Raw genomic sequence first — 27,062 nt, forward strand, 5'->3', positions numbered from 1 at the left:
CGGGATGGCTAGCTATCATATACTAAAGGTTTCTTTAAAAAATAAAATGATGTATCAAATGATATGAACAGCAGAGCACTAAAAACATAAATGTCAGAGAAATCAAGTAAAAAATATTTAAACAGTATCCGAAAAGGCCTTGGAAAGTGAGGTAATGGCCTTTGTGTTTACTTAACATTGGAATGGCATAAGAGTGGGTGTCGAGTGAGCCACAAAACATAAAAGCAAGCGTCACAAGCCACAAAACATAAAAGCAAGCGTCACAGTTGCCAGCTGCCTGATCTCTGAGAGAGCCAAGGACAATCAGAGAAGGGTTTCTAAAGATGATGGGGGATTTACCAGCAGGCTCATGTGGAAGAGGGAATTCAAAGGCTGTGGGATGGTACCTCTCTCCACTCATGCCATGTAACTACCAGACTGGATTGCTGCAATGTGTCCTACGTGGGGCTGCCCTTGAAGACTATTTAGAAACCTCAACTGTTCCAAAATGCAGATTACTGGCTAGGTTTTCATTTAGAAGTCATCTAACCTCAGTTTTAAAACAGCTGTATTGGTTGGCAGTTCATTTCTGGGCCTAAGATCAACAGAGGAGGCCCTCTTGCTATTTCCACTGCCCTCGGGGGGGGGGGGGATGGCCCAGGAGAGAGCATTCTCTGGCAGCCTCCTAGTTTTGCAATTTGCCCCCCCCCCCTGAGGAATTATACAATTTTTGTGGTAATCTGAAGATGCAGCTCTTTACAACTAGAGGTTGTAAAGGACCCACCCTATTATTCTGATTGGTAATTTATTTTAAACCGTTTTTAATGTTGTGTTTTAAAATGCTGTTATTTACTCTGGAACTTTAGGGTGGTGAAGGTGGTTAATAAAACAAAATATCAATAGCCACCCCCTTCTTTGCTAGCTTTTGGGAGAATTTTTCAAATTCACGGAGGATGAGGCTATCATGATGGCTATGTGTTTCACTTTCATTGTTGGAGACTGTAATACCAATTACTGTGAATTGGTGTGAGTGTTGTTGCACTTAATTCCTGATAGGAATTAGCTACTATGAGAATGAGATCAGGATTCTGGTCTAGGTGGAGCTTTGGCCTGATCCTTTTCTTGTGCTCTTACTTAGTTTCAGCAGCTAGTTGTTGGGCAATTGTTTGTTTTTCATATTGTGTTCCAATGTGATTTTGTCACTTTCGTAAGCCACCTTGAACTTGGGAAAGATGGGAATGTTAAATGCCTGTTTTTTTCCAGAGTACCGTATACATAGTAAAGGTAAAGGGACCCCTGACCATTAGGTCCAGTCGTGACCGACTCTGGGGTTGCAGCGCTCATCTCGCTTTATTGGCCGAGGGAGCTGGCGTTTGTCCGCAGACAGCTTCTGGGTCATGTGGTCAGCATGACTAAGCCGCTTCTGGCGAACTAGAGCAGTGCATGGAAACGCCATTTACCTTCCCGCCGGAGCGGTACCTATTTATCTACTTGCACTTTGCCGTGCTTTTGAACTGCTAGGTTGGCAGGAGCTGGGACCGAGCAACGGGAGCTCACCCCATCGCGGGGATTCGAACCGCCAACCTTCTGATCGGCAAGTCCTAGGCTCTGTCGTTTAACCCACAGCACCACCTGCGTCCCTACTGCATACATAGATGGCTATAAATAAGATGATTCCACACTGTTTGAAGAGATATAGTCTGGAATTCTACCGCTTTCTACCATTGAAAACTGCAATGTGCTTTGTGACAACAGCTGAGAGAAGGGCTGAATGACGTGACATTTTTCTTCCATTCTTTCTGGGTAAAAAATAGTCAAAGGCGGCTGCTGAATAAAAAGTTGCTCCTTGTGAGAACCTCTGCCTTTTGCTTCTGTAAGCTACAGGTGGTAGCAAAATCAGGTGAGTAGTCAGAGGTGTTTTGGGGGGTGGAACCTAGATCCCCCCCTTTTAACCACAGTTTCTGTAAACTCTACTCACCCAGGGTGACTGAATGTGCTGCAGAATGCAGCGCTACTGAGATCCCAGCCACAGGCCATCTTTAATTTGCCAGTGGCAAATTTGTGCCATGTTCCTAGACCTTTTCCTATTGCCTAGCAACGTCCGTGTGCTAAGAGCAGATGAGATGCCTGTATTTTGCAACCTGTCAGATCTTCTCTTTCCCACTTCTTAGAGCATTTCTCAAGACAAGATGAAATCCACATCAATGCATCTTGTTTGGGGCTTCTTCTTGAATTACAGGAATTGCCCAAGGCCTTTACTTGTTGGTACACCTTAAGCTTGAAGCGCCACCAAGTGGCTTTGAGGAGCAAATGCAGATGGAGAATGAATCTGTTCTCAGAGTTAATTGCTTTTCTGTCATACCCTTTCACCTCTCACACTGTAAAACTTAAAAGACCTCATTATGGGTATATTGTGGCTCTTTGTGCTTCACGATGGCAACACTAAGAGAAGTCACACCATTTAAATATTAATAGAACATTTCAGATACATTTTACTTGTATGATCTGATTATACTTTGGCTAAATCAGTGAGATACAGCAAATACGGAATTGTAAAAATAAGGTAGCTCCACATATAAATGTGTCTTCACTATAATGTGTATAATAGCTTTTTTCCACTTACTTTTTTTTAAAAAAGCTAGGTGTTTGTTTTTATTAAGAAATTCTAAGGAAACATAATTTCTCCTTTTTCTCTGATACAAGGGAAGCTGTTGATGTCCTGAACCAAATTTCTGAAGGTGGTTATGGGATGGATGAAGGTTAGTAGAGTGAATCTAAAGCTAGACAGAGATTTGTGCATTGTCACTGGCTCTCAATTAGCAATTGTACTAACTTGGTAAAAACATTACCAGGCAGATTTTTTAAAATAAAAAAATTAAAAAGTAGGAGACCCTTATTTTAGAAGGTTTGCATTTGTTGAGTCTGTTTCCATTTTTATATTGCTTTGTTTCTTTTGTAGGATCATTTTATTTTTAATTGTACACAGCCTTGAGCAAAGCAACTGCATTGGAAAGGCAGTGTATAAGTTCTCTAAACAAATAATCATTGCACGATAGAAGACTATTATCAACAGCTCAGCACCTGCAGTTTATTAAACAGCAAAGCTATACTCTGTGTGGTGCCTTAGTGTTCATGCTTGTACATTGGTAAATAGGCATGTGTGCACTTTAGACAAGAGGCATCCAGCCATCTATTCCTCTCCAAGATTTAACTTCTGGAGACCCCGAGGGAGCGAACTTAAGCCTATAGAATTATAACTCCAGCAACTCACACAAACATTAAAACAAGTCATCCTTAACAACAAAACAGAGACAGTTATTTACTAGGAACAAAGGCAGGAAATTGGGGCTGACTGATAAACACGAGCTGTTCTCAAGCATATAAATTTGTTTGTTCATATTCAAACACAAGCATTTTCTATGCTATATCAACATTATCCAATTCCCTTTCATACTTATACCGAAACTGAAATCTAAACCTGCTGCATTAATCAAGTATTGCAGAGGTATTTCTAATAAATATACATGACTGCCAAAGATATCTTGTGCTGATGATCAGATACCACAGTGATCAGTGTATGCTTAAAATGCAGATAGCGTTGGTGAAAGAAGAGAAGCTGGAATGTAGAACTGTTATACTAAAAGGCCGCTTGTGCATTATCACCTGAAGTCCAGCTTAATCCCTTTTATTCCTGGCCCAGTAGCAATGGTCCATCAATATGGGGGGAAAGGGTAGCCATGCTGCTCTTGAACCCCTTTAAAAAGCAGCTATATGTGTTACCCTTGCACAGGAGAGGAAACACAAATTATTTCCAAAGAATGGAAATTTTTATTAGTGGGAAGGATTGACTTTAGGATTCTGTGCTTCAGGTATCAAAATGCCTTTGACTAGTCACCATAAAAAAGTATTGAAGAAATGGATGTGATCTGAGGAATGAACCAGAGTCTTCTGCTTCCCCAGAACCATTATATTTTCCCCAGGGAGCCATAAACCTTTTAAGCACAAGGAATCCTTTCATGGTAATTAAGACAAGAGCTCTAACTTTCACACTGTGCTGTAAGAAGCAATATTGGCCGAGATGAGAAGCTGAATTCTGAAACAAATGAGAGTGTCTTTATTATACAGCTACAGCAAAACACAAACACAAGAGAGATTCGTTCCTTTGTATTCTACCAGTTGGCCTCCTTTGTTTTTCTTGTTCTGCTTAGTAACTGTTTATGATCATAAGGTGCTTGGGAAAAATGCTGAAAGACAAGCAACTTTTGGTTCCGCCTCATCTTGAAATCTTTCCATTCCCACTGGTCATTGCAAGAAGTGCACTCTGTAACAAAGATACCGGGTGTGAGCTTTGTTTCTTCTTCCTCCTCTCTCCCATTCCTTTTTCCTTTTGTGTGATGTCTTTGTAAGCCAGAGGGCAATTACAAGCCACTCTAGGAGCCTCTTTTGGATGGAAAGTGGGATAAAAAAGGCACACACAGAGACATTCTTCTGAAAATCCACTTCAGATATTTCTCGTAAGGTCTCCAGTACTGCTGAAGGTGCATAATGGTGACCTACATAGATAAGCAATGAATATGCAATATTTTATTGTTGTTTAGTCTTTTAGTCATGTCCGATTCATGTAAGTACCATGAACCTTGGTAAGCTGGATGTTGTAAAAAATGAGATGGCAAGAATATTGACATCCTGGGCATCAGTGAACTAAAATGGATGGGAATGGGTGAATTCAGTTTGGATGACCATCATATCTACTACTGTGGGCAAGAATCCCGTAAAAGAAATGGAGTGGCCCTCATAGTCAACAAAAGAGTGGCGAAAGCTGTACTGGGATACAATCTCAAAAAAGATAGAATGATATGAATCCAAGGCAGACCTTTTAACATCACAGTAATCCAAGTTTATGCACCAACTACCGGTGCTGAAGAAACTGAAATTGACCAATTCTATGAAGACTTACAACACCTTCTAGAAATGACACCAAAGAAGGATGTTCTTCTCATTATAGGGGATTGCAATGCTAAAGTAGGGAGTCCAGAGATAAAAGGAACAACTGGCAAGTTTTGTCTTAAGAGTTCAAAACGAAGCAGGGCAAAGGCTAATAGAGTTCTGTCAAGAGAACAAGCTGGTCATCACAAATACTCTTTTCCAACAACACAAGAGACAACCCTACACATGGACATCACCAGATGGCCAGTATCAAAATCAGATTGTTTATATTCTCTGCAGCCAAAGATGGAGAAGCTCTATACAGTCAGCAAAAACAAGACCTGGAGCTGACTGTGGCTCAGATCGTCAGCTGCTTATAGCAAAATTCAAGCTTAAACTGAAGAAAGTAGGAAAAACCACCGGGCCATTAAGATACAATCTAAATCAAATCCCTTATGCAACTCTTATCCAGGCTAAACTTACCAAATTCCTTCAGCCTGGCAAAAGAATGATTCAGAAATGCCAATTAATTTTTTTTTAAAAACCCATTTACCTCTGATAAAAATGAATATTTAATCTCTGTTTTCCTCACTATGTGACTTACTGGCACAGAGCACCTGTCGATCTCCAGAATTTTTGTTGGACTGCAACTCCCATCATCCCTCATCACTGGCTGTGCTGGCTGGGGCTGATGGGAATTGGAGTCCATCAAACATGGGGGGGGGCTGGTTCACTGTCCCTGTTTTGTAATAAAGCATGGAACCTCATCCGCTTCTTGACATGGCGTTTGTAGACAGATAACATTCCTCCACACAGCATATTTGAAAAGGGGGTGGTGGAAGAAAACCCAGAAGTGTCTAGACTTATATTTATTTATTTTAAGGCATGAATATAGAAGAGAAAAGATAGGAAAAGGAAAGATTGGTACAGAGATGGCAAACAATTGCAGTATTCATTGATTAGGGGAGATAGGGCAAGTTGCATAATGAAGCGTTGTCACACAGCTTATTTTTGTCCTTTCTGTTTTTTGTTCCTTCTCAGACCAGCATTTATTTTTGGGCTCCCCACCAGCTTTGGCTGCCTAGCAATGCCTGGCTGGAGTGTGCTTGCTCCTGCTACTGCAAAATGCTACAGGCTGCCTAGCAACAGGCAATCAGAGTGGGCGGCGTTGCCCATTTAGAAAGCACACCCAGCAGGAAGTCAGAAAAGGTGGGCTCCTTTCCTTCCCAGGCTGGCGACTCACCTTGAATAAGCGGAAGCTTTTTACTGAACTAGAACCAAAATCCCTGTCACTAAAGCCCTGGGGCTGGACACACACACACACACACACACACACACAAACACACACAAAACGGAACTGATTGCCTTACCAATACATACCTGTTCTGCAGCATTTATCGGATGAAAAGATACAACATTCTATCAGCTTCCCCCAAGCAAATAAGAATGAATGTTCAATAAATAGCCAATCTCATCTAACCTCCCCGCAAACTTTGCACAAACTAATCAGAATGAACGCTCAATAAACAGGTCATCTGGAAGTGACCTTCATTGTTGTGAAACTGGAGCTATATCTATTGTTCATGCCCTCTTATACTGCAATTTGTATTATTAAGGGGAAGAGACTGATTCTTCATTTATTATGAACTCTAACTGGAGGACCCACTGAAACGTGGATATCTTTATTATTCTAGTAACGTTCAGCTAAATTCCCTCTATCTTGAGTGAAAATATAAAGCATTGAGAACTCCCATTTAATTCCCCTGTAAATTTCTCTAGTATTCTGTTAAGTTGTGGGTTGACATAGCAGACGACACAGCGATTTCTCCAAGTAGCTCTTTATTTCGTAAGCTGGAATAGAACTGACTGCAAACAGCTCAGCCGGCCTGCTTTTATAGGCAGCCGGCTGTCAACATTGTAACAACAACAGCCCAGAGTTCCCGCCTAAAATAACTGACGCGGACCTGAGGGAAAACTATCTACAGACCTGAGTGAAAACTATCTACAGTATCCCCCTGCTGGCCCAGGGTGAAACTTCACTACATAACACCCCTCCCCACCGAGACAAGGCGTTAGTTACAATCGTAATGGTTTCCTTATATACAGCACTACGCGTAATGGTTCAATTAGGCACAAAAGCATATTGGTTACATTTCCCATACTTAGACCAACAGTGATACATGTCCAACAACATAGTCCTTTAAATAAGTTGGGCGCTTGGGAACTCTGCCAGACCGCCGGGGACTGGTAGCCAAGTCCGGAGGGCCACACAGTTCTTGCTGAGGCTGTGGTGCGACCCTAGGTGGCGTTGGAACCAACTCCCCTGGATCCGCTGCTGTGGGTGGAGCCTCCGCAAGTGGAGTGGTCTGAGTCTGTGGTAAGTCTGGCAGACCCTCTGAAGCGGCTTGGTTCGGCTCCACGCTGGCAGTTTGCGAGGGAGGTGTAGGTGGGGCCTCGCCATCTGTACGTGTCTCTTCTGGAGCCGCAAGCGCAGTTGGGGACACCTCGGTAGTGTCCAAGTCCCCAACCCTGCGCCTAAGCTGGTCTATGTGCCGTCGCCACAAGCGTCCGTCTTCGAGTGCCACCTGGTACGAGCGAGGTCCAGTGACTCCCACTACTGTGGCTGGCACCCAAGGAATGTCCCCCACATAGTTCCGGGCAAAGACCTGGTTTCCTGGGACAAATGACCGTGGCGCGTTGGCACAGCCTGGGGGTTCAGCCACGGCAAAGTCCGGGTGTAGCCGGTCGAGCGGTGACCTGAGGCGGCGGCCCATAAGCAGTTCAGCAGGACTCCTCCCTGTGGCCGCATGAGGGGTGATGTGTTGCACGAACAAGTATTCGGCGACCCGCTCATGCCAGTCTCCCCGGTCCAGGCGCGCCAGTGCCTCTTTTGCCGAGCGCACCATTCTTTCCGCTTGCCCGTTGCTGGATGGATGAAAGGGTGCCGTTAGGGCATGGCGGATGCCCAGTCCCAAAAGATACCGCTCAAACGTGCCTGACGTGAACTGTGGTCCGTTGTCAGAGACAAGGACATCAGGACACCCATGCGTTGCAAACAGGCCTCGCAGCACCCGGATGACAGCTTCGGTAGTGGTGGAGGGCATCAGGGCGACCTCCAGCCATTTGGAATAGGCGTCCACCACTACCATAAAGGTCCGGCCGTGAAAGGGGCCAGCCAGATCAATGTGCACCCTCGACCAGGGTGTCTTTGGCGTCTCCCAGGTGTGCCCCTTAGCTGCCGGTGGTGCAGGCCTCGACTCTTGGCACGCTTGACAGGCGGACACCCAGGCAGTGATGGCATCGTCCATATTAGGCCACCAGACGTAACACCGAGCCAACGCCTTCATTTTGACAATTCCCGGGTGGCCAACGTGCAGAGCCTCCAGGACGCGCTGATGGAGTCCCTGGGGAATCACGACGCGGTCTCCCCACAGCAGACAGCCGCGATGAGCTGAGAGTTCATGTTGTCTGGTTGCGAAGGGCTGGAACTCCGATGCAAAAGGCCCTTGTGGCCACCCCCTCCACACCCAGTTGAGCACCCGGCTGATGGTGCGATCCTGGGCAGACGCGGAGGCCACAGTGGCAGCTGATACAGGCGCTGCCGGAAGATCCTCAATCAGAAGGAGCGATGAAGCTGGAGCCGGGTCTTCCACAAATGCTGGAAGAGGGCAACGGCTGAGGGCGTCGGCATGGCCCATCGATTTCCCCGGGCGATGGATGAGCCGGTAGTGGTAGGCAGCCAGGAAAACAGTCCATCGCAGCATGCGTGGCGAGAGGACCGGTGGAGTTGGACGATCACCGGCGAGGAGGCCCAGGAGTGGCTTGTGGTCAGTGATGAGGTCAAAAGTCCTGCCATAGAGGTATTCATGGAACCTCTTCACTCCAGCCACAAGTGCCAATGCCTCCTTGTCGAGCTGGCTGTAATTCCGTTCCATCAGAGATAGTGTCCTGGAAAAGTAGGCGAGTGGTGCTTCTCTTCCATCTGGAAAACGGTGACTAAGGACAGCACCGATGCCAAAAGGTGAGGCGTCGCAGGCAAGGACCAGCGGCCTGGATTCACTGTACTGTACCAGCACACTGTCTGATGAAAGGAGAGCCTTAACCGCGTTGAAGGCCGCTGTCTCCCGATGACCCCAGGCCCAAGGCGTCTTTGTACTAAGGAGTCGGTGAAGAGGCTCAGCCACTGTGGCTTTGTGGGGCAGGAACATGTTATAAAAGTTCAGCAGCCCCAGGAATGCCTGCAACTCCGTCTTGTTCTTTGGGGTGGGGGCCTGCTGGATAGCGCGGATCTTGGATGTGGTCGGGTGAAGGCCGGAGGCATCGATAAGATAGCCCAGGAACTCTACCTGTGGAACGGCGATCTGGCACTTCTCCCTCTTTACCTTGAGCCCGGCCTCTTGGAACCTGGTCAGCACGGCACGGAGGCGCTCGAACAGCTGCTGGTGTGAGTCTGCAGACACCAAGACGTCATCAAAATATGGTACCACGCCAGGAAGCCCTTGCAGGAGACGCTCCATAAGGCTTTGGAAGATGCCAGGAGCCACACTCACCCCGAACTGCAACCGGCGGCAACGGAATGCCCCCCGGTGGGTGACGATCGTCTGGGCTTCAGCAGTGGCATCATCGACTGGCAGTTGTTGATAGGCTTGGGCAAGGTCCAGCTTAGCGAAGACCTTACCCTCACCCAGGGAATGCAGCAGGTGTTGGACAACAGGAACCGGATAAGCGTGCTGCTGAAGTGCCTTGTTGATCGTGCACTTGTAGTCAGCGCAGATTCTCACCGACCCATCTGGCTTGACAGGCGTGACGATGGGGGTTTCCCACTTGGCGTGGTCAACCGGCTCCAAAACTCCTTGGGCGATCAGTTTGTCCAGTTGTTCGTCCACCTTAGCCTTGAGAGCAAAGGGAACCCGGCGTGGCTTTAGCTTGATGGGGGCGACTTGTGGATCAAGGCTAAAGGAGATGGGCGTACCTGTATATTGCCCCAAGGTGCCGTCAAAAACCTCGGCAAAGTCTTTGACCAGACCCTCAGTCTCTGCGTTAGAGATGCAGTTGATGCCGGTGACTTCCAGGCCGAGGGCATCAAACCAGTCTAGCCCTAGGAGGCTTGGCCGCTGACCTTCGACCACCACCAACCGGAGCAGGCCCGAAAAATCCTTGAAGGCAATCCGGAACCGGCCAACGCCTACCACGGGAATGTCGTTTCCCTGGTAGTCTCTCAGGTGTACGCGGTGAGAGTCGAGTTGCCTTTTGGACACTCTGGGTACCAGTCTTTTGATGGTGCTCCAAGACACGATGGACAGGGCAGACCCGGTGTCGATCTCCATGTCACATGGAGCTCCTTCAATGAGCACCGTGACGTTCAGCTTGCGTCGCGTAGGCGAGTCGGTTTGGCCAATCGTGGTTCCAGACGGGCAGCGGCAGTTGGTGAGAGCGAAACAACTTTCCTTGGCAGACTGGAGTGAAGACTTGGACTTGCGAGTCGGTGAAGGGGGGGTGTCAGACGGAGCCGATCGGCAGACCTTAGCGATGTGGCCCCTTCTGGAACACTTCCTACAGATGGAGTCTCTGAATCGACACTTGGCACGGGAATGGTTGCCTCCGCAGCCGGCACATTCCGGTTGGCCCTTGGACTTCTGTTGGAACTTCCTGTGCTCCCGCTTTGTCTGGTGCACGACATCGCCTTCACTGGAGGATGCCTCATCACTGCTGGCCTCTTCATGATGCACCGGAACTGGCTCCCTAGCAAGACGCGGGCTGCTGGACTTGCGGATCTCCTGGGCGGAGCGTTCAGCAGCTTCTGAGGCCACAGCCTCCTCAATGGCTTTCTGCAGCGTGAGGTCTGGCTTGGCAAGGAGACGCCGTTGCAGATGGATGTCCCGGACCCCGCAGACGATTCGATCCATCAGGGCATCGTCTAAGTCTCGGAACTCACAGTGCATTGCAGCCTGTCGCAGGGCGGTGGTGTACTTGTTGATTGACTCCCCCTCTGCCTGGTTCCGGTGGTAGAACGCATGGCGGGCAGCAATCTTGGACGGCTTTGGTGCGTAGTGGTTGCGGAGCTTCTCTTGGATCGTGTCCCATGGTGTTGCCTGGACCGCTTCGGGCGCAACCAATGCTCGGGCCGTCTCAAACACCTCAGGCCCACAGAGGCTGAGGAATAGGCCCCGCTTACGATCCTTTGATACTGCTGTCAGCTCGTTGGCTTGGAGGTAGCAGTCGAACCGAGCGAGGTAGGAATCCCATGATTCAGAGGCTGGCGCAAACGGCGGTAGAGGCACAAGTGAAGCCATGATTCCGATGCCGGCGTGAAGGGCGATGGATGGAACACAGTGCTCTAGCCAGAACAGTCAGCTCTGAATTGGTTCTGTCCAGTGATTTCGCTCAGTGATTTCGCTCTGTGATTCAGCTCAGTGATTCAGCTCAGTTCAGAGGCTGGCCGCATCTGGCTGTGCTCTGATGTCCATCCATCCCACCTTCGTCGCCAGTGTTAAGTTGTGGGTTGACATAGCAGACGACACAGCGATTTCTCCAAGTAGCTCTTTATTTCGTAAGCTGGAATAGAACTGACTGCAAACAGCTCAGCCGGCCTGCTTTTATAGGCAGCCGGCTGTCAACATTGTAACAACAACAGCCCAGAGTTCCCGCCTAAAATAACTGACGCGGACCTGAGGGAAAACTATCTACAGACCTGAGTGAAAACTATCTACAGTATCCCCCTGCTGGCCCAGGGTGAAACTTCACTACATAACATATTCCTTTTGTGTTCAGATCAAATCTTACTGATCTGTGTCAGTAAGAAATTAATTAGTTCAGCTGCAGGTATCAACACACCTTTCAATTACTCTGTGTTTTCCAGACTTTATATTTCAGTGGCAGTAATCCAGAAGCACACCAAAGTTGTGGTTTCAACTGTCAAGCTAAAGCCCCATCTGGGCAATCAGGGTGTAGCTATAGACAGTACCTGTGTTTCAGGCCATGTGTGCTTAGGCTTCATGAGTGCCTATATTTGGCATGGCTGCCAACTTTTCCATTAGTCCCCACAGTGGTGCTTTTAACTGCGGCACAATCGGGGCAGAGGAAGGGGGGGTGCGGTGAGGGTGGTTCGCCCCAGGTGTCACCACTGGGGGGGGGGGTGACAACATGCCGGGTGGCACTCAATGCGGGGCCTGCAGCGCGCCCAAGCCACGCGTCTCTCCTGGGAGTGACGAAGTGGCTTGGGTGCCCGCAGGCTCCACACTGCCCCAAATGGTCCGCCCGCCGCCTCCCCCTCAGCTGTGGGGCAGCTGAGTGGGAAGAGGCAGGCAGACTCCTCGGAGGCCCCGCAGAACGTCCTGCCCCTGGCTGGCCTCACCCCTCCTAATGAAGCTTTCTACAACTTGGAAGCAAGCATCATAATTGCTAATCCCAACCACAGTTAAAATCCAAAACTGCATGGTCCAGCCAAAGGTTGTCAATTTTGGGCTGCATCCGCTGTTACTCATCATCAGAGCAGACCCACTGTAATGAATAATGGACACAAGTAAATTAGGTCCATTCATTTCAATGGGTCTACTTTGAGCAGAACATAGCTGGATACAACTTCTTATTTGTATCTCTAAAATTCCACTGGTTTTACATTCTGAGTGGCTGAATGTTCCCCTACCCTGGGTCAGCATTAAGGGTCAGCACTACTGGGCAGCTGGTAAGGTGCACACTGCCAAAATCTGTACCTACCTTATCCACCTAGTTGTCACACTTCCCGAAACAATACGTGAACAGAAACAGTCATGGTTCCAAAGTCACACTTGTTTGAATTTTGTAATGCAGTTTTCCAATATATAAGTGCATCTATTAGTGAAAATAGCATGCAGATTGTACTAGATAAAAAAATTCCTTCCAGTAGCACCTTAGAGATATCTGAAGAAGTGTGCATGCACACAAAAGCACATACCAGTGACAAACTTAGTTGGTCTCTAAGGTGCTACTGGAAGGATTTTTTTTATTTTGTTTTGTCTACAGTAGACCAACACCTACCTGTAACTAGACTGTACTAGGAGAAATAGCTTTGCAAAAATGCGTATAGTAGGAAAAATTGCAAACAAACGTTAGGAGAATTTTGCATTAAAATGCTGCTGGATTTTTATTAGAACTTCCCTCCCCCGCCCCCAAAAAGATACAAACCAAGGCTGATGTGGAAATGTGGAAAAGCAAACTTAAGATCAGAAAAATGTGAATCTGAAGGAAGTAAGGTTGTTCACCCATCCCTAAAGTACCAGCTACAATTTGAAATGATATTCCTGGTTTTAGGACTGCCACGTTTAAGGAGGGTACATTGAGCTCTATGTTACACATTATTATCATCTTTGCAGTTGGCACTAATTGGCATTCTTGCTAGTGACTTTTGCAGGAAAAGAAGCAGCAGCAGAGGATTCTGGGACTGCCTTGAAACGGAATGTCCTGTCACAATCCCTTTGATGTTCTTTCCATATGAAAATCAATCAGCATGAAGCCATAAGCAAAGCAGATGGTGAGGTTTCATAATCAAGGCTTCCATCCTAAAATTCATTTGTGCCAGCTATGGAGAAGGGAGATGCTTTGCTATAAAGTCCTATAATGATGTGAGTGTCAGAATCCTCAGTGCTTTCCTCTTTCACGAAGATAACATTTTACATATTCGTACTATTATTTCTGCCCTTCTCACATACTAGCCTTCTGCAGTACATCCACAGTGTCTTTCAGGTGATCCACAGTGTGTCTGTAATAAATATTCATATTGATTATTTAATTGCATTTCTATTGATTCTTTTATCTTTATATTGCATTTTATTGTATTACAGTTTGAATTCTATGGAATTTAGATTGCAATACAATGACACCCACTATAAAAAATAAAAGTAGCAATAGAAATACAATTAAAAATCACACAGCATCTAGCCCAGTGCATTACAATTGCTACAACCAGAAGCAAAATTGTGACCTGCCAAGACTCTCAGCAATTTTCAAGTGGCTGGGGGCGGGGCGAGCCTGGAAACCACTGCAGAGATCATATACATACATGTATATAGCTGTTTCATAAAATTTGTACACTGTTTGATTGTAAAAAATAATAATAACAGAGTGGTTTACAAAAGATAAACCAGTAAAAGCAAGAAAAAATTACAATTCTACTTTTAAACTTACATGTTAAACTACTAAACTGACTAAAATTACCTCAACTTCCTAAGCATATGAGTAGGCTTGTCTGAACAGGAATGTCACCGAAAAGAGTATACAGTGGTACCTCGGGTTACATACGCTTCAGGTTACATACGCTTCAGGTTATACACTCCGCTAACTCAGAAATAGTGCTTCAGGTTAAGAACTTTGCTTCAGGATAAGAACAGAAATTGGGCTCCGGCGGCGCGGCAGCAGCAGGAGGCCCTATTAGCTAAAGTGGTGCTTCAGGTTAAGAACGGTTTCAGGTTAAGTACGGACCTCCGGAACACATTAAGTACTTAACCTGAGGTACCACTGTAGTGAAGGCACCTGCTTGATTTCAATAGGCAGGGAGTTCCAAAGTGTGGGTGTTGCCACACCAAACAACCGAGTGCGGCACCTATAGTAGTGCCAACTGCTGATCAAAGTGGTTGACTGGGCACATGTAGGGTAAAGCTATCTCATAGGTCCCAAATATTTTTATTTAGCTGTACTCCCATCTCTGTTGCAGAATGAGATGTCCTGAAAGCCCACTGATGTCAGGAGGCTTAGGCCCATCAAATTCTGTAAGAATTGCAACTATGGCTGCATAGTCCTGCCCAACCCGCTTGTGTACTGTGGAAACTTCACTTTTGGAGGTTTGGGTGGGTGCACCTGGCTGTCTACATCATACACGTTGCTGTTCCTCCCCCCCCCCCCTGTAATCATAAGGACTAAAGGTAAAGGTAAAGGGACCCCTGACCATTAGGTCCAGTCATGGACAACTCTGGGGTTGCGGCGCTCATCTCGCTTTATTGGCCGAGGGAGCCGGCATACAGTTTCCGGGTTATGTGGCCAGCATGACTAAGCCACTTCTGGCGAACCAGAGCAGCGCACCGAAACGCCATTTACCTTCCCGCCGGAGCGTTACCTATTTATCTACTTGCACTTTGACGTGCTTTTGAACTGCTAGGTTGGCAGGAGCTGGGACCAAGCAACGGGAGCTCACCCTGTCGCGGGGATTCGAACCGCCAACCTTCTGATTGGCAAGTCCTAGGCTCTGTGGTTTAACCCACAGCGCCACCTGTGTCCCAATCATATATATATATATCTTCTCTATATAGAATCCTCATTATTCTTATTTATTAAATTTGTGTATCTCTCTTCATCCGTAGATCTCAGGGCGGTTCACAACAGAATCACAGAGTCGGAAGAGACCCAGAGGGTCATCTAGCCCAACCCCCCTGCACTGCAGGAACCACAGCTAAAGAATTCCTGACGGGTGTCCAGTTTGTGGGGGGCTGGGGCTGGAGGCTAATATTTATATTTTGCAAGGCTTGGGGGGTGGGGAAACCACAGTATTTCCGGCACGCGCATGTCAGCACTCAAAGCTTTCTGCCTCTCAAGGGCAGCTTAAATCGGTTAGAGCGCGGTGCTGATAATGCCGAGGTTTGCAGGTTCAATCCCCGCACGGGACAGCTGCGTATTCCTGCATTGCAGCGGGTTGGACTGGTCCGACTGGATGACCCTCAGGATCCCTTCCAAGTCACTCTCCCATCCCTGGGAAACCCTGCCGGGTTCGCCCGCGCGGATCCCAGGGAAACGAAGCCACTGCCAGAGCGCAAGGAGATGACGGCGGCCGCGTCCTATTACTAATATAGACCGAGCAAAGCGGGAAAGAGGAAGGGAGGGAGGCAAGAAAGAGCCGTGACTACATCTCCCGGCGTGCCTTGCGCTCGCCTTTTCCTGCGGGGCGGGGGGGGAGGGGGACGGCGGCTGAGAAGGAAGGCGGGCGAAAAAGGAGGCAGGCGAGGGACGGGCGAGAGCGAGAGCGGCTCGGTGTGGGTGGGAGGCGGGGGGAAGCGAAGTCTCTGTGGCGAGGAGAAGGAGGAGGAATCCCACAATACCAGGCGGGCTGGCTGGAGAGCTTGCGGAGCTCCCGCTGTCTCTTTAATGCAAGAGGAAGCGATGCGGAGGGGTGGAAAATGGCAGAGCTGCAGATGTTACTAGAGGAGGAAATCCCTTCTGGCAAGCGGGCTTTGCTCGAGAGCTACCAGAACCTCACCAGGGTCGCCGACTACTGCGAGAACAACTACATCCAGGTAGGCAGGAGGGAAGGCAGCGCCGGCGGGGAGACCTCGCTTGCCTTTCCTGGGGGGGCGGCGGAGGGGGAAGCCAGTCGCCTCCCTTCGCCTTCACGGCAGGGGGAAGAGGGGGGGGGACCTCCCCTAGACACACACACACACACACACACACACACACACACACTCGCTCTCTTGCACACACACACACACACACACACACACACACACACACACAGGAAGTGGGCAAGGGCTGTTGTGAAGGGGAGAGAAGCACCCAGCCCAGACACTGGGCAAGCCTCTCCGGGCACATTGCAGCGCCCAGCCCAGGCTGCGAGACATGGTGTCGCCCTCTTCTCCCCTCCCCTCCACCCCGACCCTCCCCCAGTCCAATCCCGCGGCGTTTCCCTTTAAACTTTTGAACCAAACGAGGGCTTCCTCTCTCCCACCCACCCAGCTCCACCTCGGGGCTGTGTTTCCCTTGAAGCGCCTGGGGTGGGGTGGGGGGTTTAATGGACGGTGGCTATTCCGTCTGCTCCGATCTGAGGGTGTGTCTGTAAAGGGTATCTTCTTCCACAGCCCTCCCTGTGTTTCTGTGAACGTCTGGAGGCAGAAGTGGCTGGGTGGGTGGGGGAGAAATGGTTCATGGGTTTAGCAAGAGCCCTGCCTGTTTACCTTCAGACTGCTTCCCCTCATATATATCTATATCTCTTCTGTCTCTCTCTCTCTCTCTCTCTCTCTCTGCCTCTCTCCATTAGTTTCCCTTTGGGGTTCTGATCATATCTCAATTTGTATGTGTTTGTGTGTTGTTTAAAAGCCATTGAGAAAACTGGAAGTAGAAAGAGAGAGTATATAACATCAGACTTCGCTCAGGGTTTTTTTTTCTGAGGGGTGGGAGCGGTGTGGTGTGAGGGTTATGCCTCCCCCCCCCCACTTCAAATATGTCGAAATGAATGCAGCGAAATGACTTTTGAAGTGAGACTTGTTTGGCTTGTTTACTGTAGTAATGTGAAATCCTGAATTTGTGAAAGAAGGGAAGGGGGGTGGGGGTGGGGAAAAACCACCCCTGTCTCACGCTTGTGTATGCATGCGCACGCTGCACACACTTATAAATTACTTCATGTAATTTAATAACGCAAGCGAATTCTCTGTGGACACTGTTTATTTAATATTTGGTGTGTAATTCATACCAAGTCCAAATGAATTGTGTTCCTGGCATGGTGCTAGATTGCTGAAACGATAAATTTCTGAGAGAAGGGAGCTGCAGGTATGCAGCCAGGAAAAGTAAAGCATTATTTTTTTAAAAGGATACGCTGGTTCTCCTCAAAATGGGCTGACCTGTTTATTTCATATAATTAATACATTCTGGAGTGAAATATTTAGGCTCCATGAAAGAGAACCTGTGTCTAAGGCCCCATCTGCACTACTTTAAACAGGTATGGTTTCTCCCAGACAATTTTGGGAACTGTTAGGAGGACCCTTATTCCCCTCCCAGAACTGCAGTTTCCAATGTTCCCTGGGGAAAGGGATTGACTATTAAACTACACTGAGAAATGTAACACTGTGAGGGGAATGGGGGTCTCCTAACAATTCTCAGCACCCTTAACAAAATACAGGTCTCATGATTCTTTGCAGGAAGCCATGCCTGTTCAAAGTGGCTTGATACTGCTTTTAAATAGTTCTGATGGGGCCTTTACGTTACTCAGGAAAAGAATCTTATTTGTTACTCCTTTTTCCGGTCTGTCTACTAGCCTTGTGTATGTGTGCGTGCTTCAAATGCATTTCTACCCGTCTAAATGATCTTTGTAACTTCTAAAGGGCTTAAACAGCACAATCCTTTGTGTGTGTCTACTTGGGAGTGTGCCCCACTAAGTTGAATGGCAGTCCTACGCTAGGTGCTCATAGGTTTGCAGCCACTGTCCCCACTGATTATTTTCACACATTTCTGTGGGGATAATATTTAGGAAAAGGCTACAGCAACTTCACTATTTTAAAAAAATCTAGATAAAAGTACTGTGGAACCTGTTGCATGCTGCATATGTTTGCCTGGCTACAATCTAGGCTTCACGCTGCTTCGTCCCAAGGACCTTTCCTTAGGCTTGCCTCCAGCATTAACTACCCTTCCTAGCTTCTGCATGCAAAGTTATGTGGTGATAAGTATATTCAGTGGTACCTCTGCATGCGAATGGGATCTGTTCCGGAGCCCTGTTCGCATCCAGAAGCGAACGCAACCCATGTCCACGTGTCTGCACATGCGTGGGTCGCGATTCGCCGCTTCTGCGCATGCGCGTGACGGCATTTTGACTGTCTGCGCATGCACGAGTGGCGAAACCCGGAAGTAACACACTCAGTTACTTCCTGTTTGCTGCAGCGCTCAACCCGAAAATACTTATCCCGAAGCTACTTCAACCTGAGGTATGATTGTACAGTAGATTTCTCTCCCTCTCCTACCCATTTTTTTTTTTTTTATGGCATGCACTGAATTTGGGAGTGGTTTGGTATCGCTATCTGAATGTTCTCCATGTTGCCTTTACTTGGAATATTTCTCTGCATCCAAGTAACATTTTTCATTGAAAAGTTAAGGCCCAAATTAGTTGTGACTATGGCAGATCTATGTGTTTAAACACTTACCTCCCCCATTCGCACAGAATGAAGGGTGTTGGGGATTCATGTTTGAGCAGCAACTGGAGTACGTGGATGAGTGCAGAACCTATGCCTGCCTGCCTCATCACAGTTTGTCCTCCTGTGGTGTTTTTCTCCTCAGCTGAACTCTAGTAGCAATGTGTGCTTGGCTAGAAGAAAAGTGTCTGTAGAGACAGGCTGTGGGGTAGGGTGGGAGGAGGAATCTGCTTTGAATGGCTTTAGAAACACAATTGGCAGTTCTGACCCGATCAAGCTTTGGACCACCTCTTTGCAACAAGTAACCACTTATACCCAAGCTGCTTGTGCATTGTCAGTTTTCTAAAAAGCCTACGTATATATAAAATTATATATTATAATTATATAATTATATAATATGTGTGTTTTTATGAAGTTGCATATAACAATGTACTTTAGGAAGCCTGGAGTGCATAAAATATTAAATGCATGATATTTTAAAGCACAAAATAAAAAAAACCCACTCTTCTTACTGATCAAGGAGTGGGATGAGAGTTGGAAAAGAAACTGTGTGCAGATAAGCTCAATATTAAGATTTTTGGAAAATTTATTTTCTACCTGTGGGAAATAAGTAGGAAGTCATCCTGTAATCGTGCACTGTTTTTATGAAAAAGGAATCCACCTTTCTAGATTTTTGGGTCAGATCTATGCTTAAACACATCAATCTGCTGTCATCAGTAGTTGAAAAAAAATCAAATGTGAGTTTATTAATTAAATGCTCTTTCTCCCTTAATGTGACCAAACTTTCTGCTTCCCCCACATCACCACCTGGTGTCAAGTGAGGATAGGCAGCAAAGTATTTTCTGCTTCCCACTGAGTCTTCAATATTTTGTTCTTTAGATACAGGAAAAACATGGACTAGCCGTGTTTTAGAGGCTGTACACTATGTGATATATTCTAAAAGGAAGTTCTGACTCTCGAGTGGCTTCAGATGTTACTCATCAGGGCTGCCAGCTTGGTGTTTGTGTTCGCCCACCCCCAAAAATAAAAAAATCAGCTTGTGGCACTTGTTGGTAACATCTAAAGGGGAACTTCTGTAGGAAACTCTGCATCTGACATACTACAAGGATCAAGTGACTGAGCCTATAGTGGGAATGTCCCGGATCACTTCTGCTGTGACTTCACTGGGTTCTAAGTAAAATCCTATTTCTTGGCCTCTTCTGCCCCCTTCCCAAACCCTCCACCCCCGGTAATATGGGGATAATATCAACCTACCCTCCATGTCTGTTGTAAAGACATGGAAGGCTTACAAAAAGTGCTATTAGTATTGATAAAAGTGGGGAAATGCATTTTGAATATAATTCCAGTTCTGTCCTGTGCAGTTGTGGTAGGAGGGGCTATAGTCTTAGTCAATTTATTTATATACCGCATTTCCCACAAATATATTATTTATTTGGATATCTAATTGGCTCTAGTGCATATCGTGCCAAGGTCTTGGCGATGCACCAACGCTAATTGGGCCCTTCACTCATGATTCAAAGTGCGCTCAAAGCAGTTTGCATAAAAAGGGAAAACAAAACTTAGAGTAGGTCACCTTGCCTCAGATAGTTAAGCATTAGTTCCAAGCAAGAAAGGTGCTAGACTCTCTGTTCAAGCTATACAGTGACATACAGATGCATGGCTTGTGTGCCATTCTACAGCTAACGGGCTTTTTGCAATGATGCTCTGAATCTTCTATAACTAAGCATGACTCTCCTGAGGAAGAGCTCACAATGCATTGGGACTCTTGGGATAGCTATTGCTTTGCACCATTTGTCGCCCCCCCCCCTTTTCTGTTGCTTCTATAAGTCCTCGGGAGACCACAATTCTTGCATTAGGTTTCATAACTTCTAGCGAATCCATCAACTGAAAGCTTGGGGAGCACTTATTTCATGCTGCTGATGTGCCTACCATATGACCTTAGCATGGATCCCTCTCAGGATTGCTTGGAATTTGCTGCACATTTTTTCCACTTTAGTTTAACTTGGATCTAATTTAGGATGTGTGGGAATCCTAGAGGGGTACGGCTGTGTCAGCAATAGGCCTTGAGGGCAAACCATCCTTGCAAATGTACCCACATTTGTAATATTATATGAACCTTCATAGTGGTTTCCCCCATAATTCCCCATAAAAGCTGTCTTCCTCTTCGTTTACCAAGCAAGATGTAGCCTGAATATGATTTGGCATGTTGTTCCTGTTTAGACCACACTGGCGTTTACACATGAAGTGCTTGAGGAGAACAGGTTTTACGTCTTGGCACTGCCAGCAGCTAAAAGTTTGACCTGCCTTTCCACAACCGTAAGAGTTAAGCAGTTTCCTTGCCCCCCCCTCCACCTCCAGCTTCATGGTTTTCTTGCTCCACCCAAAGAAAGCTGCTGATACAAATGCTTGAAAAAGGCGAGGTTGCTTTTGGTTTTACTCATGGGAAATATGACACATACTGTGGTGTTGTAACTGCAGCACATGTTTTGACCTGTTGGTTGGTGTTTGTGTATGTGTTTGTGTGTCATTCTTGTTGTGGCAAACCTGTCCAGCACTGTGCTTTTTTCAAATACAGTAGCTTTTAAATACGTTTACCCCAGTGTGGATAAGTCTCCCCCCCCCCCCAATTATAACTAGCATTCGCTCATATAAGCTCACATAACCTGCTTTTAAAACAGAACTGAATGTCAAAGCTGGGGGTGAATGAGGGGTGAAAAGGTATTTCCCCATGCTAAGGTGTAGAAGGAAGAACTCGTGGGTTTTTTTTTTTAGGTTAATACCTAATTTTTCTGCTTTTATGTGGATTTAGCCCAATTCAGTATAAAGTGATAAACAAGTTGATAATACTGATTTGATTTTTAGTGTAAGACAGAGTTATACCAGCAGTTGTACAAAGCCATCTGCTCTGCAGTTGGACTAGTGTAGAGATTACTTTTCTAGGGGATTGAATTTGCTAGTAGTGTCAATGTCTATGGTCCTGCTGCCCCAGGATTAGAGAATGTAACACACAGGGCAATGTAGGGCTGTGTGTGTGTGTGTGTGTGTGTGCCTGTGTGCACACAAGCTGGGGGCTGGGAAAGAAATCTCTGCAGTTGGCGTTTGCATCGGATTCAAACTGAGTTTCCAGTGCTTGTTGAATTGCACGTTCTTGTCCCAACTTCCTTCCCTGTGGAAAGCAAGTCGTAGCAGCTCAAGATGCAGGACTAAAAAAAAAAGAGGCATGAAGGAGATGCATAGTTAAAGAATACAGTGGTGCCTTGGGTTACATATGCTTCAGGTTACATACGCTTCAGGTTACAGACTCCGCTAACCCAGAAATAGTGCTTCAGGTTAAGAACTTTGCTTCAGGATGAGAACAGCAGCAGGAGGCCCCATTAGCTAAAGTGGTGCTTCAGGTTAAGAACAGTTTCAGGTTAAGAACGGACCTCCAGAACGAATTAAGTACTTAACCCGAGGTACCACTGTAGATGTGTTTGCTTAATTTTTTTGAAAAATGCTTTGCTCCCACTTCACTTTAAAAAACCACACCCATTATACCTACAAGAACGAAAGCAACAACCATAACATGTGCTTTAGTGGTTAGACTGCTTGGGTTTGTATCGGGGAGGTCCACAGTTGAATCCTTGCACGTCAGTGGAGTTCACTGGGTGATCCTAGTTCTACTTCTTGGCTTAATCTACCAAAAGAATTTCCACGTATGAAAGCTTCAAGCAGGGATGAGGTGCCTGTGGGCCTCCATCAGCCTTAGCAAGCATGACCAGCGGTCAGGGATGTTCGGAGTTGCAGCCTCAACAACATCTGGAGAGCTGTAATTTCCTTTCCCTGCCTTGGAGCTCTCAAAATCACGACACGCCTTTAAGAGAAAGAAAGCACGGAGTGCATCCTATAGAAAAGGACTGGCTTGTCTTCTGTCGCCACCTCCATACTGCTGAGCGGATATGGAACAGGTTTTGCCTCTCAACTGTCTCTTGATCAGAGCACATGCGGATCTTCTGGCGACGCCTAACCTTGAAAGAGCCATTTGACATTTTGCTTTTCTGTGTGTGTGCTTGGACAAGTGTGGCTTAAACCAGGCTGCCAGTTCTCATTGTGAAAGTCTAAATTTAATCACTGTAAAAGACAAAGGGCTACTACATCCAAATCTTCTGGATTTGAATCCTATTTCTGTCTTCCTCCGACTGCCGAAGCTGTAGCTGCCAATATTGTATTGTACTGGAAAGTAAGCTTCTGGCTACCATGTGCAGTGACGCAAGCAGCAGCAGCCAAACAGAATTCTAGATAGTAGCCTCCCCTAGCCCTCTGGGTCAGATAAGCCTTCTAGGTAATCAGCACTTTATCTGAGAGGAATGAAAAGGGGATGATGGTGGAAGAGACTTGAAAGGAACCAGTGAGGTTCAAAGCATGGAGGAAATTAAAAGTGTGTGTCAGCTGCTGGATGCAGAGAAGGCATGAGGAACTGAATATAAATAAAAGGAAGCTAATGCAAATACTGCGGGGATTTTAGGATTTGACTAATGGGGGGAAGATCGCACAGCTGAATTATTGCAAATCTGTCTTTAAAATTTCCAAATCTTGTTTTGTAGGCTTCACTGCTGTGAAAAAAGAGAGAGAGATAAAAACATGTCTAGATCAAATGGAGTGAGGTAATTTATTTTATAACCAGGCTGCTTTAGAATAGAGAACCTTAGCTGCTACTTCTGTGATGGACATAGATAGAGAGAAGTGGGTGTCTTGATCAGTTTTTCTACACTGCCCAGCCTGATATTCAGTCCGACCATTTGACCATCTTACTCAATATCATCCATTCTGTCTTGCAGTGGCTCTCCAGGGTTTCAGACAAGTAGATCTCCCAGCCCTACATGGAAATGCTGGGGAATGAATTTGTGACCTTCTCTATGCTCCTTTTTGCTTGTGATATATGTATCCTGTTGTATGGATTATTACCATATTGGCCTGAATATAAGCATCACTTTCCCCCAAAATTCCCACTGTGAAAAGTTAAAGTGCAGCTTATATTCACGACCTTATGGTATGCAGCCAGGAGCGCGGGGCAGACAGCTGATTTTGTGGAGTGCTCTGGGTGGAAGCTAGATCTGTGTAAGTATGTGTAGCCAACAGTGGATTTTCTGTATAATAAGGTGGTGCTTCTGTGTCATTATGTAGCTGCAAAATAGTGTCCAGAAACTGAGCCGCTTGTGTGGACTTGTTCTAGGCTCAAGGTTGATGGTAGATGATATTCCATCTGTGAGCAGAAGTCCTTAGGGGAATTCCTGTCTCTTAAAATACAAGTCACAATTCATCATTTTGGTCCTCGATTTTTTTAGACATGGCTAAACAGCATAGCCATTTAATTATATTAATCAGATGGGTGGCGAATTACAATTCTGTGAAGATGAGTTGGTTTGCATAGCAGTTTTCAGTTGAGTATTGTCTCACCTGGCTGCAGGAGATTGGGTAATATGTTGGATCCTCCTGCAACAAGTCTCATTAAGAGCTAATTAATATAAGTATAAGTAAAGACTTAAGGAAGCATTTGCCATTTCTCTCTCTCTCTCTCTCTCTCTCTCTCTCTCTCTCTCTCTCTCTCTCATATGCTGGGCAGATGCATTATTTGCTTCAGTGTTTGCAGTTTGCCTAAGGAAAATCTACTAATTAGATCAAATGTAAACTTAGGGTCATATTCAATTCTAGTTTCAGTCGGGTTAGAATAATGTGACACTTGTAAACAGATCAACCTCAGTACATGAATGACTACTGTTATTGGTAATACTACTTTAAAACTTGTGAATCCCTGACTCATATGGGATGTGTATGTTCATGAATGGGGTATAGGTTTATCCAGGCCACTGTATAAATAATGAACATTAGAATTTGGGGGATGGGGCAACAACTTCCAGCCTTTTTCTCACATTTTATGAGGGTGTACAGTACTATCCTCTTACAGTTGGCTCCATGCTTTTAAAAGAAGCATGTATGGCTAGACCATCTTGGAGGGTATCACTGAATAAATATTCTGTTTGCAGTGACTATGAATGAAGGTTTGAAAGGCAGGGTAAAAATGTTTTAAACAAATCAGGTGTGGGACGCGCCTGGTCTGGCTGTGCAAGTTCCTCACACGGAACTCACTTGCGCAGCAATTCTTTGCAGAGCTCCCTGCCTGTGTACCATGGGTGGGGAGCTGAAGGCAAGCCTGCTGAACAGTAGTGCTTCAAAGCACAGCACAGGCCTCTTTGCAAGCCCTGCATGGTGCTTGAAAGTCATTGCTGTCCCCTTATGAAGTCATATGATTGAGAAAAAGGTGGTTCCACCTACCTGTCAAATTTGGCCTGCAGGGATAGGCGGATATAAAGATGTAACCCGCCAGGTCTAAAAGGCTTCCCATCAACTGCTGGTATAGGAGGAGTAGGTCCCTAAGCTATTTGGGACCTGAACCATCATCAAGGCCTTTAAAAGTCATGATTCTAGGCACTTTGAACTGTGCCTAGAAGCAAATTTGTTATCCGTATAGCCCTTGCAGAACAGGTATTATGTAATCCGATAAGGGAGTGACTGCCAGCATCCTTGCTTCTACCTGTACTGTTGCTTTAAATTACAGATAGGTAGCCGTGTTGGTCTGCCATGGTCAAAACAAAATAAAAAAATTCCTTCCAGTAGCACCTTAAAGACCAACTGAGTTAGTTCTAGGTATGAGCTTTCGTGTGCAAGTGTGCATGCACACGAAAGCTCATACCTAGAACTAACTCAGTTGGTCTTTAAGGTGCTACTGGAAGGAATTTTTTTATGTTGCTTTAAAAACATCGGTGGTGGCTTGGGATCAGGCCAAGACCAATCTAGCCCAACACTCGGTGCTCTAAGGGAATCTGGTTATTGCCCATAGACTATCTTCTGCTGACCCATGATGTAAGAGATGTAGAGAATATGTAAGGGAATACTATGTTAGCGTAGAAGTCTTGGCTTTTTTGGTACGCATTCTTGTAGGTAACTCTCTTTACCAATTCCCCCCGACAGCATTAAAAACGCATCACCTTTGAATCCAACACATTAATTTCATGGGGGGGGGGAGCCCTTTCGTAGGTCAGGTCTCCTTGGACTGTGTGCAGCAGTATGGAAGGGAGTGTAGTGCACTAGTGAGCAAGAGACTTCAAAAGATACTAAAATTTTAATCTAAGCCTACATTCAGTAGATTTCCTTCCTAACAACAAATCAACGTTTGTGTTTAGTATGACTCGAGATCTTTCCTCCTTCGGTATCAATGACTGTTTTATCGCTAGTTTGAAAGAGAGCAGTTCATTAAGGGTACATCTGTGACAGTTCATTTTCAAATGAGCTGTCTGTGAAAAATGAGTGCAGTCGGCATCTCATCCCTTATCCTATCATAGATAGGTTTGAAACACACACAAAAATTCCTTCCAGTGGCACCTTAGAGACCAACTAAGCTTGTTATTGGTATGAGCTTTCATGTGCATGCACACTTCTTCTGTTTTTTTTGGCCAGGGGATGGGGGGCTCCATTGTCTCCCCTTCACCCCCAAAATGACTTGCCTTCTTCCTGTGATATTGGAGTTGTTTTTCCTTTAAGTTAGATCTAGTTCTCTCTGCATGGAGAAGGGTGTTCATTTTCTTATGGGTCCCCATTGCTGACTGGCAACCAAGGGAGGGGTGAAGGAAAGCCATGCCAAGCTGATTAGGTTTGGCTAAAGCATTAATCAGAGTCTAACTTGGAAGGCATCACTGGGCATCTGCACTGGCTATCTGTACTCTAGTGGCAGCAATGTGATAACCTTGTTGGACTCTTCCCTTGATCATAATCCACAATGGCTGGGGCTGATAGAAACTGTAGTCCAACAGCATTTGGAGGACTACAGGTTCCCTGTTCCTGTTCTGCATGCTTGACTCCTGTACCTACCATGGCAAGGAAGGGCTCCATAGTTGTGTTTGCATTCCAAACTTTAAAAACTCTCATGACAGATGAACTCCCAAGGTCTGTTTATAGTTTAGTGGCAGTTAGAAAACTTGATGTGTTCTGAAGTTGGTGCAAGCTCTGCAAACAATCCTCTAGCTAATTCACAAAGCGATGCATCATCTTCCATTATTCCTAGGCACTTCCTCATGTTTTATGGTCTTAAATTATTCACATCCTTTAAATAAAATCTCCCAAAGTTTATTCCATCTAGAGTTTCAGCAGAGGTTAAAGAGTTGGGGATAAAAATGTGTGTGTAAGCGTGCCACAAAGGAGTGTGGGTTGTTGCAAATGAGTGAGGGTTGAAATGCAAAGGGAGCCCTGCCATGAGGCAAGGTGAGG

General features: G+C 46.1%; 1 protein-coding gene across 10 annotated transcripts in view; it reads left to right on the forward strand.

The window, feature by feature from the left end:
* The first annotated feature begins 15,900 nt into the window (after positions 1 to 15,900).
* ABI1 (abl interactor 1) overlaps positions 15,901 to 27,062 on the forward strand; it is a 96,728-nt gene continuing 85,566 nt past the window's right edge. For 3 of the 10 annotated variants that reach the window (XM_081834431.1, XM_081834434.1, XM_081834433.1), the window contains exon 1: positions 15,901 to 16,163. In XM_081834431.1, coding sequence (XP_081690557.1) covers positions 16,047 to 16,163 — 117 coding nt within the window. In that variant the 5' untranslated portion in view covers positions 15,901 to 16,046. The remainder of the gene's footprint in view (positions 16,164 to 27,062) is intronic. The other 7 variants (XM_081834437.1, XM_081834438.1, XM_081834439.1 and 4 more) reach the window with 4 other exon arrangements.

Source organism: Podarcis erhardii (assembly GCF_964252035.2).
Source record: "Podarcis erhardii genome assembly, chromosome: 12".
Taxonomy (NCBI): domain Eukaryota; kingdom Metazoa; phylum Chordata; class Lepidosauria; order Squamata; family Lacertidae; genus Podarcis; species Podarcis erhardii.